The 14506-nt window shown below is 37.1% G+C and overlaps 1 protein-coding gene across 2 annotated transcripts in view; it reads left to right on the forward strand.

Annotated features, from left to right (window-relative positions):
* The window catches only part of LOC125231639 (glycogen-binding subunit 76A), a 63909-nt gene that overhangs the window by 3627 nt on the left and 45776 nt on the right, over positions 1-14506 (forward strand). Inside the window, exon 2 of one of the 2 annotated variants that reach the window (XM_048137119.1) lies at positions 1772-1810. The exons of the other annotated variant lie outside the window; for it this stretch is intronic. Within the exon in view, the coding sequence (XP_047993076.1) occupies positions 1793-1810 (18 nt within the window). The 5' untranslated portion in view covers positions 1772-1792. The remainder of the gene's footprint in view (positions 1-1771; positions 1811-14506) is intronic. 2 annotated transcript variants of the gene reach the window in all.

Below are 14506 nucleotides of genomic sequence, written 5' to 3' on the forward strand. Positions count from 1 at the left end.
TCCAATAAGTCGCGCGAAATATTACAATAAATTATTGTTCTGATTATAAATATTCCGACAATGGCTTTAATCACGATGCAGATGTACAGTCTGTGTCAAATATAACATGGCAAAAAAGAGTAGATAATTGGGGCACTACTGTCTATGTAAACCGTTTTGCATGTGGCAACTTTTCTGACATTTTTGTATGAAAACTGTAAGAGTTGCTATGATAAAAAAAAATAGTTCTAATAATAAACTCTTTTTAACCCCCGACGAAAAAACGACGGGGTGTTATAAGTTTGACGTGTCTGTCTGTCTGTCTGTCCGTCTGTCTGTCTGTTTGTCTGTCTGTGTGTGTGTCTGTCTGTGGCATCGTAGCTCCTGAATGGATGAACCGATTTCGATTAAGTTTTTTTTTTATTTGTAAGCTGTGTTAGTCGGGAGTGTTCTTAGCCATGTTTCATGAAAATCGGTCCACAAGGTCGCGGTCGGGAATTTTTTCAAAATTTTAATTTTGTGGTTAGGTTATTTTTCCAAGCTGTGTTGTGACAGCCAAAACGCCATGTATATCGTAACACTAAATTCGTTGCAATAATACTAAATAGTTATTTGTTAATTTTACAAGGGGGCAAAGTTGTTGTTAAACCGCACGTGCCATTATTGATACCCGAGCAAGCGAAAGATTTCAATATTGTGAGACTTCAATATTATAAAAAGTGGAATCTTGTGCGTTGCGAGGGTTTCAAGGTACGAAGGTTAAACAAACATTGCTACCGACCGAGTGAAACACAATTTTTTGCTTGAAACAACACGTCAAAAATACCTATCTGCCACTAGAAATTCGCGTCTAAAGTCACTATTTAAAAATAATTGAAATACGGCAAAAAAGGCGTAATAAAAGTCCACTGTAAATGGAATTTCTGTTATAAGTCATAACGATGGTACCTTTGCATTTTTCATTTATTTTTCATTGCACCGAGTGGGTTGTTTTTCAGTCTAACTCAAGTGCATTGAACTGTCTCACTGTCTGGGTGTTTTTAAGAATACCTAAACTTCGTAGTTGTGTCTGGAGTGTCTGGACATATAAAGTGGCATCTTAAACAATATTGCTTTAGTTTTTGGCTTCGGTTAAATTAATTACTTAGTTGACTCTCTACACACTCCAAAGCTAAAGCTGTTCTGTGATTTAACATACGTATTATTATTGTTAGCACTAAAAGGATTTCACATTATCCGATCCGACATTGGATGTAAAAGATGGCCATACTGAGAACTGCTGATACCACTTTATCTTTATTTTATGGATCATGATTCCAGTTACGAGTATACCATAAGTGTTTTAAGTGTGCCTGCTTATTGTATGGCTTTGGTTTGTTGAATGGTTTAATACATGCACCAAACTATAGGAACATGATCATGCACGATGGTTCCGAGTAATAACCACTTGAAAACCAGGCCCTGTAGCCGAATGGCATTTCTGCGACGCGAAACGCCACCGAAACGCCGCAGAAATGTAGTCTGGCTCTGTCACGCCAATACGCAAGAGCGATAGAGATAGATAGCTAAGAAAGAGATATTATCGTGAGCGTTTGTGCATTACGCACACTAAACTGAATATTTTAGACTTTGCGTTGATGACGTTTTAAATATTTCATTGACGTGGCGGCGAAAACTTGAACAGCACATTGCGCGACTAATTAGGTATTAGGGTTATTATCTACTATAGTCATTATAGATTATTAATTGAAAGGAAGCCTATTATTATTCACAGTTTGTCTTATCGCGACAGGTCCAGCCCGGAGCGCAGCGCATGCCTTTCTGGTGCAAGGTGGGTTCAATTTCATGGCTCTCGCTATCGCTATCGATATCGCTATGCCAAATAAATAACTAACTTCTACCTTTGATTTATATCCTCATGCGTGGTCGTTGTGTTATATTAGAGTCAATTTCTTGGACAGTCATCTTCTTGCATGGTGAATGCAAAAAATATATCTTATATTGGTTACTTGTGCTGTGCAAGATATTGGTGTTGTGTGTGTGATAAGTATCCAGTCATTTGTCTGCTTATAATCGATAGTTCTCTTGTAGTTCTAACCTCGCTTGCTTATTATGTCCAGTACTTATCAGTATCTTGATAGTTTTTCCGTGCCTAGGTTTGTGGTAATACGAATACGCCTTTAATTTTGTAAATCATTTGACCCGATGCAAGTCATTTACACTCGCAATTCTGAGTGCCATTTGAAGTGTCTTGTTTGATATTTTGTTTTTTCGAGCGAGGCTTACTTCATGTTGTTTTTACTAGTTGAGTAGAAACTTGATAGAAAGTGTAGAAACCATCATTTTTATTTAATTTTTGTAGTTCAACTTCCTATCGTGTGGACTTGCATACGTTACCTAAGTACCTCTTTTTTCATTTATAATACATATGATTAAACGTTTCATTACCTACTGAAATATGTAATTACCAACAAAACATTAAAAATATATCTCTCTCTCATTACATACAAATCATAAGTACAACTTGTTTTGTGAATTTGTTTTGGTATTTCTTCTTGCGTACCCACTGTGTGGTCATTGTTTTGTATTGTAACAAGTTTTGCTTCTTCAGTTGCCAATATTTTTGTAAAATATTTTATGTAATCGTACCGTACGTAGGTATATTAAGTATTTGTCTGATACATTAAAAATGTAGGTTTATTTGTTTGTGTCGCCGAGTTAATTTCGTTTTTTTTTTTTGCGTTAAGGAAAAGTTTAAATACCACCGTAAATAACTTTAGGCATTTATATTTTCTTGGAGTCAAAGAAGCTTTGCTTTCTTTATTCGAGATTTTGGATAGTTTCCAAACTGGGTAGTTCACATCGGGAGCCGTGATTATTACCACAAGTATTCTTATATTTTGTGACCTTGTCATCCGTATGATCAGTAAAGAATCTGAGGTCACATACCTTGGTTAGCGTTGAGTTATTCAAGAAATGCGATGAGAATATTTGCGTTTTTGCAACTGCGTGCGTAAGCGCAGCGACATGCGCATACGACGGCGGTTTATAGGCAGGACTGTTTACTTGGATATATTTAAAAAAGCGACACCAACATCAGACACAGCAAATATGGTGTATAGGTTGGCGGACGCTATTTTTAATAAGTAATCTTGACAATACTGTAATTTGAGGCCATGAAAACCAGACTGACAGGGCCGATATGTAATTTTTATAAAGGTCCTTTAAAAATAAATAAATAAAAAGCGATGGAGAAATAACATTTTGTTCTCTTCGCTGGTGTTATTTGATGCAGAGAGATGAAAGTTATGTGACGAGAAGCGTAATGCGAATGAATGTGGAAGGAATAAACGAGACAGGAAAACTGAAGAAACTATTATGAATATATATTGTGAGAGTTAATATGAAACGAAAGCAAGTGATTGATGAATGACGAGCGATAGAGAGAGGTAGTAATACATGCTGTGCCGACCTCAAACGAAGAGGATAACGGAAGACGTAATTAGTAGATTATCTCAACTAAGGGCCAGTTGCATCAACCATATTTGACAGACACATCATCGTCACGCGCAGCTACTATGGAACTTCCCATACAATACAATTTAACGAACGCTTTAGCGATGACAGACGATTTGATGCAACCGGCTCTAAGACTAAGCACCAAGATGCATTTGGAAGTCTTTTTTAGGTAGGTCGGAACAGTTAATGTCCTCTTTGAGAACCACGGTCGTAGACTGTTCCGCTTTTGCATTATATAGACTTCGTATTATGTAGAGAGAGAAACACTGATGTACATTTTGTATAGCGATAGGATTGGTACCGCGGTTACCTGGCAATACTAGCCAATGCGGATGACCTGCCAACTATGCGCCCATCTGTTCGTAAATACCAAGCAGCATCCCTGTGAAGTTAACAGGTGGTGACAGCACATTTATGCTTTTTGCTCATTTAAATCATAAATTAACTCAACTATTGAACGGCAACTGCCAGGTTCACTGCCAAATGTGAATGAGCCAATATAATTAGATTACTAGTATATAATATATACATACTATTTGTTGTTCGTTGACTCAAGTGTACCGATTATGTAAAGAGGACGTCTGGTATAGGTACCCAATTAATTTGAATTATAATATGCGTTAATTAAGTCAAATATAAATACAATGTATTTGATGTATGCGTACGTAGGTTATTTATTAGACAGTATGAATAATATAAATTAAGTAGGTAAATGATAATGCTGCTATTTTGAGTAAAAAGGAGTAGAATATTCTGAGAGTGCGTGGCGAGGGAATCTTGATTATGATTATACATCAGCGTTATCGAAGTGTCCCTATTTGTCATTTCTCCGCGGGCGTACAATAAACAACTTGGTAATCTAACGAAGTACATTTTTCTTGATCGTAATTTATAATTTTTATAAATCAAAAATCTAAATTTCATAATTTTATTTTGTTTGTAAGGTTGCAAACCTGGGGTAACAGTAAAATATTTAGATCCATTCATTTATGCACTTTTTCGCATAACCCGTTCACAGATTATGCGAAAAAGTGCATAAATGAATGGATCTAAATATTATAAGAATAAGAATAAGAAAACATTTATTGACACACAAATAAAAATTGAACATTTACACAAAAATATTAAAAAATAAAATAGACAACTAGCATGCATGTCAAAAGGAACGGGCTCAGCATGTTATGCTGCGCAGCCATTTTGTTACAAATTGATTTGAATTTGTTACAAATATTGTAGTATAAATTTAACCCAGGTTTGCAACCTTACAAACGAAATAAAATTAAGAAATTTAGATTTTTGATTTATAAAAAATATTACGATCAAGAAAAATGTACTACGTTACAGTAAAGAGTAATGACGAAATCCACCTTGATACAGTTGTAGTCATCTAAATGTTTAAACTTTGCTAAAAAATTGCATCCACAAACATCGGTGATTAATGTTTATCACACGATTGGACGATAACGACTGAAATTTTATCGTTTTCCGTCTGTCGCCGGAAGTTTATACCATAAAAACTGCCGCCAGAGCTTTGGATGTCAGCCGAGGATATCGATGAGTATAGTAAGCTACAAAAGTGCATGGCGAATTTTTCAATGAATTCATTCAAAATTTCTGCATGCAATTTCGAAGTTCACTATACGTGGGTATAATACTTAATAATCTATCAAAACCTCGTCGCTTTTATTGGGCTTGACATCAAGGTAGTAAAAGTCGAGCAAAAATCAGTGTAGAGGTAAGTTATCGTTTCCGTTCACGAGCGAGAAAAGCCTGCTGAAAGTCAAGTTGCTTTATCACGTCATTTTCATAGCAATATGCGTACCTGAGCATTTTTTTTTTTGCCACTTTTATGAAGTGTGATATTTTTGAAAAAAAAATGCTATTTCTACTTAGAATTACTAGCTTTTTCAATCTTAGTAGTTAAAAGAGATTGTCCCATACGATTTTTTCTTATTTTGTTACCATTTTCCGTACATGTTGTATGGGGTAACAAAAGAGGAAAGTAACAAAAATGTATATAAATTCTGGGACACTTTTTGTCTCCCAGTGAGATTGAAAGTACTCGTGATTCTGAGTACAATTGACCTAAAATTCCCTAAAACAATCAAAATTGTTTTATTGGCAAAAAAAAAAGAAATGCTCACCTAGGTAAGTAGGTTGTGTGTCCGTTTCTAACCTTTGAGTGGTTTTCACATTAGCCTAATACTTTAATGTTCTAGTTTTCTGAAAGGGAAGAAGCCTTTATGCAATACTTAAATATGTCTTACATTCCAAAATAGACATGGCGCAGTCGGTAGGATGCGAGTACATGTCAACACAGTACATGTTACACTATGTATGTGAACATTACCTATCTCTCCCTTAGTGATCGTATTGCTTTTTTTAAATCTGTTGGTTGGTATGATTGCTGTATATTTTTGGTTTGTTACTATATATCTGGCTTGTAGTACATTACTATTTAAGTATGTTTATGTAAGTCTATTTATATTCAATGTTAATAATCTATATGTTTTTTAAATATAAACATATAGATTTTTATGTGGAACGTACCACTTTATAAATCGCAAATTTTAAATGCAGACATCAATTCATTCAATTGAATTCGCAGTCATGGACGGATGGTCGGCTGGCGCAATTGGTAACACATTGGACCGGCAATCCAAGGATGTGGGTACGAATCCCACGTTGGCCAGACTGTTGATTTTTTCATTGCGATTGATGTCTATTTATATTCTCTTATATGTGTATGTTTATTCAATTTGTGTGTTGGAAATTAGAATGATTATGATTTTTTATTTCGAAGCACCTACTCTTTTTGATTATGTTTTTTATTTCCGCTACCCAAAGGTTGTCTGGTAGAGATCGCTCTTTAGCGATAAGACCGCCTGTTGTCTGCCTCTATTTATAATCATTTGTTTTGTCTCCACTGTATATTTTTTCTGTATCTTTTGCTGAGCTGTGCCAATAAAGAGTATTCTATCTGTCTATCTATCTATCTATGTGACATACCAATTCAATTTCAAATCATTTATTTCGTCTAACTGCCTGTAACACATTTACTGCTAGATAACGTAAACTTTATCTTAAAAACATTAGCTATTAAGCTATGACTATATATCAATAGATCAATAGGCAAGCAATAAGTACATAATTATATGAACGAAAACTTTTAGTACAAACATGACTTGACATATCATGTGGTCCAAGGTACTAAAAGGGTAAAGGACACGTGTACAGTTCACATAGCTAGGGCGTACCATAATACTATTCATGGCTATCATTGCAAAATGATTGATCGGTAACATTGTCGTATTGCCAAACTAGACGAGACGAGGGAATGTGTTGAAGTATAGTTATGTTAATGAGAAACATCTGCACAGGCCCAAACTTTTAGCACGCCCCTATTCAAAAATAAAATGTCCAAACTACTGTTAGTTACGTAATGTGTGATGGCTGATGTGTGCACTTGTTCCACGATCGCAAGCCCCCTTTATAATGTTGCTGCGTCCCACAGTTTAAAAACCGCTGCTCTACATCGTAACTGCAGTAATTTGAAATATTTGAATGTCTTATACTTATGTACCTATTTGAAAGAACATAGGATCCTCTTATTGTCCATTCATTGAATTCGTTAAAATGTAACATATACCTATTTATAAAATACTAGCTTTTACCCGCGGCTTCGCCCGCGTAATAAAAGTATTCTTATTGAAACGTTTACAAAAAATAAGATTTTCATTTGGATCCGTAGGTTTCTTTGTAGGTACAGATGTCCGCGATTATTTCGATTAAGGTAAAGCGGGGCAATTCTCGACTGGAGGGCCATTGTAACTGATCTTTTTGCTGTACGGTCCGGTTTTGGCTGACTGTACCTTACACATATTACTATTGCTTTAAAATAAATCCTTGCAATGATTGTAGAATTGTTACAAAGCGACCACAGCGTAGGTAGTAGGTACGAATATGTATGTATTTTACCTATTTAAATATTTATACTGGGGAAACTTCATACAACCCACATAGCACAGTATAAGGATAAATCAGTAGTTAATCTCCGGCAGCGGCGACGCGGTCGTTACTACTGCGCAAGGTCACGCAGGGTTGTACCTGTGCTACTGTCCTACTCGTAGTAACTGTGTATGGCGCTATGCTAGTACCAACGCTCTTTCTACCTTTTTATCTAATAAAGATTCAAGTACGTGTTTTTTTCTTAAATACTGACGAAATCGTATTTACATAAAATGTTTGAATAGATGTTTGCACAATATTTAAGTAGGTACCAAACTTTCGAGCTAGATAGATCGCAGCATCTACCTAAATGTCGTTACAGATAAATCCTTATTGATTTTAATGTGTCATTCTAGCTTTAAATCTCACTTTTACGCCATTTACGTAAGCAATAATGTACCTAACACTGCAAAAATATAACAACCACTTGCTTTTCTGGGTGTCTAGGAATTCTAAAGAACATTCTGACATTTCCGCATTTTGAGAACTGTTCTCCATACACCCATAAACACTACAGTAACGAAAATATGTCTTCGGTGCTGACGTCATTTTCTCCCGAACTCAACACGTCAACACAGCGCGCGAACGCGGCCCCGACTGTCCAGCCCAATACTTACCAGTTTCGCATGAATTCGGTGCACATGGAGAGTAGTTTTCGACACACCGCGCGGAGTGAAGTTTGTTAGAAGAGTTATTACTGCTTTATACTGTGCACATAGCCAGTATCTCGACGCTATGGTCGGTAGGGTAGAAAGTACTTCCTTGCATTATCGCTTACAATTTTTTCCATTTTGCTTATACTTATTGCAAACGTAAACATATAAAAGGCAAGCAAACAACGATCTTCTTACAGCACATTGAATGTAATAGTTATTACGGATGCAGGATACTCGCCGATGCCTACTTACTAATCTTCCCACTGAGCCACCTGCATTTTATCCCCGTCCCCGTCCCCTATTTCTATCCCTATCCCTATCCCTATCCCTAACCCTATCCCGTTCCGTCCCTGTCCCTGTCCCTGTCCCTGTCCCTGTCCCTGTCCCTGTCCCTGTCCCTGTCCCTGTCCCTGTCCCTGTCCCTGTCCCTGTCCCTGTCCCTGTCCCTGTCCCTGTCCCTGTCCCTGTCCCTGTCCCTGTCCCTGTCCCTGTCCCTGTCCCTGTCCCTGTCCCTGTCCCTGTCCCTGTCCCTGTCCCTGTCCCTGTCCCTGTCCCTGTCCCTGTCCCTGTCCCTGTCCCTGTCCCTGTCCCTGTCCCTGTCCCTGTCCCTGTCCCTGTCCCTGTCCTTGTCCCTGTCCCTGTCCCTGTCCCTGTCCCTGTCCCTGTCTCTATCCCTATCCCTAACCCTATCCCGAACCTGTCCCTGTCCTTGCCCCTGTCAAATTATCATGCTAGGAGGTGAACTATAAAAAATCCTTTCTTAGTGCTCCTCTAAGGAACTTCCGTGTTAATTTGAAATCTCTTGAACCAGAAGTAAAGATAAAAACTAAAGCTATACTTATGGCTATTTTGGATATTTTAACCTCATTGCACAACAACAGGGGAGAAAATTTCTTTTCCACCTCATTAAATTTTAAAATCGTTGTATTTATCGTGATCAGCGACCCGATAAACCATAAAAACGATACCCATATTGTGCTTTTGACTTTACCCCCTTTGCACCCCTTTAGGGGTCAAATTTCTTTAGAAATCCTCCTGTGAAGTTTCGAATAAAATAGTCAAACTAATCTTGTTTCCCCATACAAACTTTGAACCCCCATTTCACCCTTTTAAGAGGAGAATTTTGAAAAATCCTTTCTTAGTGCTCCTCTACGCCATATAAGGAACCTATGTGCCAAATTTGAAATCTCTAGGACCAACAGTTTCGGCTGTGTGTTGATATGTCAATCAGTCAGTCAATATCTTCTTTTATATATTTAAACCCCATTGCACCACAACAGGGGAGAAGGTATTTCACTTCCGCCTCGTTAGATTTTAAAAACGTTGTGTTTATCGTGATCAGCGACCCGATAAACCATAAAAACGATACCCATATTGATTTTTTGACTTTATCACCCCCTTTTCACCCTTTTAGGGGTTAAATTTTCAAAAAACCTGAAACACGTAGTCAGTCATATGTCTTAAGGAATCTTCCTGTGAAGTTTCGAATAAAATAGTCAAACTAATCTTGTTTCCCCATACAAACTTTGAACCCCCATTTGACCCCCTTAGGAAGTGAATTTTGGAAAATTCTTTCTTAGTGCTCCTCTACACTATATAAGGAACCTACTTGACAAATTTGACGTCTCTAGGACCAGCGGTTTCGGCTGTGCGTTGATATGTCGGTCAGTCAGTCAATATCCTCTTTTATATATTTTTTTGATATTTAAACCCCATTGCACCACAACAGGGGAGAAGGTATTTCACTTCCGCCTCGTTAGATTTTAAAAACGTTGTATTTATCGTGATCAGCGACCCGATAAACCATAAAAACGATACCCATATTGATTTTTTGACTTTATCACCCCCTTTTCACCCTTTTAGGGGTTAAATTTTCAAAAAACCTGAAACACGTATTCAGTCATATGTCTTAAGGAATCTTCCTGTGAAGTTTCGAATAAATTAGTTAAACTAATCTTGTTTCCCCATACAAACTTTGAACCCCCATTTGACCCCCTTAGGAGGTGAATTTTGGAAAATCCTTTCTTAGTGCTCCTCTACACTATATAGGGAACCTACGTGCCAAATTTGAAATCTCTAGGACCAGCGGTTTCGGCTGTGCGTTGATATGTCAGTCAGTCAGTCAGTCAGTCAGTCAGTCAGTCAGTCAGTCAGTCAGTCAGTCAGTCAGCTTCTTCTTTTATATATTTAGATGACTCATTATCTGCATCAATAATACTTGTCGATTTCTTGTCAACAGTGTTTATCTTCATCTGTTACTCAGACGGCGGTACCGATAATTTTAAAATGAATAATTCACTTCGACGAAAGATCCCATTATAATGGAAATAAGGTCATAGGAAATTATCAGTCGTTACTAAAATAAGCATTGTTTGAATCGTTCACTGTTGTCTGAGGTCATGGTACGCTCTAAATAAATAAGCAAGTGTGTATTATCCACTGTAGATAAGTGGGGACGGTAACTTAAATGGTATATTTGTATACGAAATGTTATTGATATTTATTTACAAGTAGCATACGGTCATGAATGAACATCGTGAGCGAATCCGAAAGAGAAATGATGGAATAGATTCGCCATTTTGACATCCTGCGTGATTTGATGATATCCCTTAGAAATTAGATTTTTGGCCAATTTCCCTGCGATAAAGTCCTACCGGTAATCACGTTCGATGAGTTGCATCAGTGTTACACTTAAATAAGAACTTACAAATATGATAGACCCTTATCAGCATTTATTCTTTCTGAATAATTTGCGTTACAAGAAGGAATTTTCCTTTACAATGAATTTTTGGGTCAGTCCTTGTCCACGGTCCTTGGGCCCTCGTTTTCCAAAATTCTTGTAGGTATAAATAGGTTCTAATAAATAATCTGTTTCACATTCCAGTGTTAATTGGTTGATTTGCCAAAATCCTTGTCATTTTAATTCATTAACAAGCAATTTGTATGTTGACATCAAACATTCTCGATCAATAGATTAACATCACCTCATAATTCACACACGTGTGGAAGGTGACTTTGACTTGGACTGGCTTATCTCCGGTTATTCTAAGGAAAACATCGCGAGACAAAAATATCGCAGTAAGTAGTGTATAATGTAGATACAGTCAGTATCAACACTACCGTATTCTTTCTACGCGTCAAAAGTATTTAAGTATCTACCTCTTACATACGTATTTTAATAATTTGTGTCAAATTCTTCATGTCACGTCAGGTTATCCAATCAAATCACAAGGGTGGACATCAACAGGTAAACTCCCATACTACTTAAAAACTAACGATTAAAAAAACAATAAACCCGAGACAGAGACAGCTACCTGAGGCATCGATAAGAGAGCCGTTTATCAAAAATACAAAACAAAAACACATCTTCTGAATTGGAACTAAAGCAAAATATTACCGTAAACCCTTTTGAAGTGCATTTAAAAATAGAAACTGCAGTAGTTTTAGTTTCTTACTAACAGCAACGCACTTAATTGCGCATGCATAGGCCTTATCTCAATACAATAAAGGTTATGAGTAGGCAGTAGTGTCTATGATGTATCATCGCAGGCCGGTGTCGGGTGGCGGCGTGCGGTTGACCGCAGTGGGTTCGATTCCCGGTCCCGAGCAACTTCATTACGTTTTGAACAATTATGCTTATACGGGCGTTACAACAATTGCAAGTAAATTATAAAATACTAAACTAAAATATTTTAAATTTAATTTAAGTAATGATGGAGACTAGCACAGCAAATAAAATAAAATGAAAAAGTTGGTGACAACTCTGCTACACCTAATTATTTTTAACGAGGTACATAAACATTTTAAATTATGTCACGTCTTAAATAAGATTGTAATTTAAAAATCTCAATTTAGGACCAAATGGAGCTTAAGGCGCATTTGTATGCAAATTTTAATTAATTCTGTTTATAATGAAGCAGTGACGCGTAATGATGTTTATTCACACGCAAGAACTAAATATAGGATAACCTATAATTTGTATCTTATCAAGTACCTAAATAAATAAGTAGTTCAGCAGTCTGAAAAAGATACGGCTTACCGTATCTTTTGCAGTGTGCAGTACATAAATCAGATATGCATTACGCATACGCACCTAAGTATAAGTTTTGTTTCATGCCGCTCTCACGTAAGAGGTATACAAGATACTTAAGATAGGTATAAAAAAAGTAAGTAATTTACTTTAACAACTATGTTAATATCATTTAGTTCTAACACTTTTAACACTCAGGTCATATACCATTTTCATGAACATACTCGTGCTTAATTCTAGCTTTAAAAAAGAAGTTAAAAATCGTGAAAAGTTACCTAGTGTTACTTCTTACCATGTTTATATTATTACACCAGTTCAAAACAGAACGAATGCTAGCTAAAACCTCGGCACACGACTAGTTGTTATTGTCAAACACATTCTCTTCATACACTTCAAACAACCTCCAATATTTGCTCCTCGACTCCGTTAAGTGTGTTTGCGAACCGGTGTGCACACAGTAACATGCATTGCACTTCATGGAAACAATTCTATTTGTCCAAAATTTGCACGTATCTTCTGTGAGCGTACGTCAAATATGACTTACGCAAAGAGTTTGGATTGGAGATTGGACAAATCTTCTTGTTGTTTTAAATTGGTGGTAGGTATGGCTAATATGGCTATACGACATAATATTAGGACGTAGGTACCTCTCTTCGTGTTATGTCGAGCTTATGACGGATTTACAAAGTCTGTCACGGTCGACAATCATTATGAGATGGCGACAGATTGTCTAAGAGAAGCCTTTCGTTAGACCTTCAGTAATGAGAAAACCGGTGCAATGCAAGGATGAGGAATATGATTAAGTCTCTTGGCAAAGTCTCAGCACCTCCCATTGAATTTGCTTATACAATATCAGTCCATCAGCATACCTCATTTTTATTACCATAAATTGGTGTCACGGTTTCTATTCTCAGCGCATTCAGAAACCCAAAAGCTTGTGCCAAAATGCGCGCTGCAGTCGTCACATTTGTGCCACTGCCCGGCTATTCCTATCACGCCACTTTCAAAATTGGCTGAGGGAGACTACTTCTGATTTGATAGCTTAGTTTAGAGACATAAGGAGGGGGATTAGGCAGTTCAAAAACCCCTATTAGGATTCGACCGAGTCGTCATCAAACCTTATGCGACGCCGCGCCGACAGAAATCTGTCCTGTTCTATTGCACATTCTCTTCTCTGTATGGCATCCTCGAACCTTGGGATGTCTATCAAATTGCCTTATTATAGTTATGGTACACTTTTCGTTATCGCTGCGCTGGCATTTTCATTTTGATTCTGTATGATTCATCCTCCCTTAGACTTTCTATATCTACCTGTCTCGCTTAGCTGTTTTGGATACAGTCTAAAACGTTCACACATTTCCATTTTTTATTGAGTCCAATACTCGGGAGGCGATTTGGACATGAGCCCTGCATCGCCTGACCTACTATTTATAGATAAAGTGACATTGTTTTCTTTGCCACACGTAATCGAGCAGTACTTTTCCATGCGAAAACGTTAACCCCTACGATAAAAGACCGCCCGTGCCTTGCTCTGCCTTATTTAAATTGACATTTAACCGTGATACCCTTTTCAATTAAACATCTTTATCAATTTAGAATGTTTACTCAGACACTCGTAATTCACTTATTAGGTTTATTTTTTGCGTCTCTTTTCACTATTGTGAGAATACAGCGGCAAAGTAGAACATCACGATACAAGTGAGGAGAAATTCGGAACGAGTGGCGATACATGCGATGCGATACGAGTTACGTTTTTTTCTATGACGTTTTACAATACATATGGTCCTTTGAATTTTCGACATAGTCACTTAAAGTACTACTTTGCGCAACATTTTATTAAAGAGTGCACTTAAAGAAATAGTTCTCATGCTAAAAAAAGTGAAATACTCGTATGATTTTACTGCGACAATGGTTATGAAACCGGAAAATATTTTTCCCCTCACTAGCTCGGAAACACGTGTTTTGTCCTTTAATACCAGCGGGTAAAAACGCATTTTATCCACTAGTGGGTAAAGTAATTTGACCTTGAATAAAGTCACATTAACTGCTTTAAAATTGATAAAAGTAGGTGAATCTATTAATAAAGATGATTTACCACCTGTGGAACTACTGGAAGCAGTGATAAACGCATTTTTTGCGTTCTAGTTTCCTCGCTATAGTGAGGGGAAAAGTTTTGAGTTACACTCGGGAGCAAATGTATTTTACTTCTCGTGTGTTAAAAAACTCGCAAGTTCAGGATTCTATTCTCGAACCACTCGCTTCGCTCGTGGTTCAACTATAGAATCCTTTCACTTGCTCGTTTTTCAATTCCACA

Source organism: Leguminivora glycinivorella, chromosome 12 (genome assembly GCF_023078275.1).
Source record: "Leguminivora glycinivorella isolate SPB_JAAS2020 chromosome 12, LegGlyc_1.1, whole genome shotgun sequence".
NCBI classification, from domain to species: Eukaryota; Metazoa; Arthropoda; class Insecta; order Lepidoptera; family Tortricidae; genus Leguminivora; species Leguminivora glycinivorella.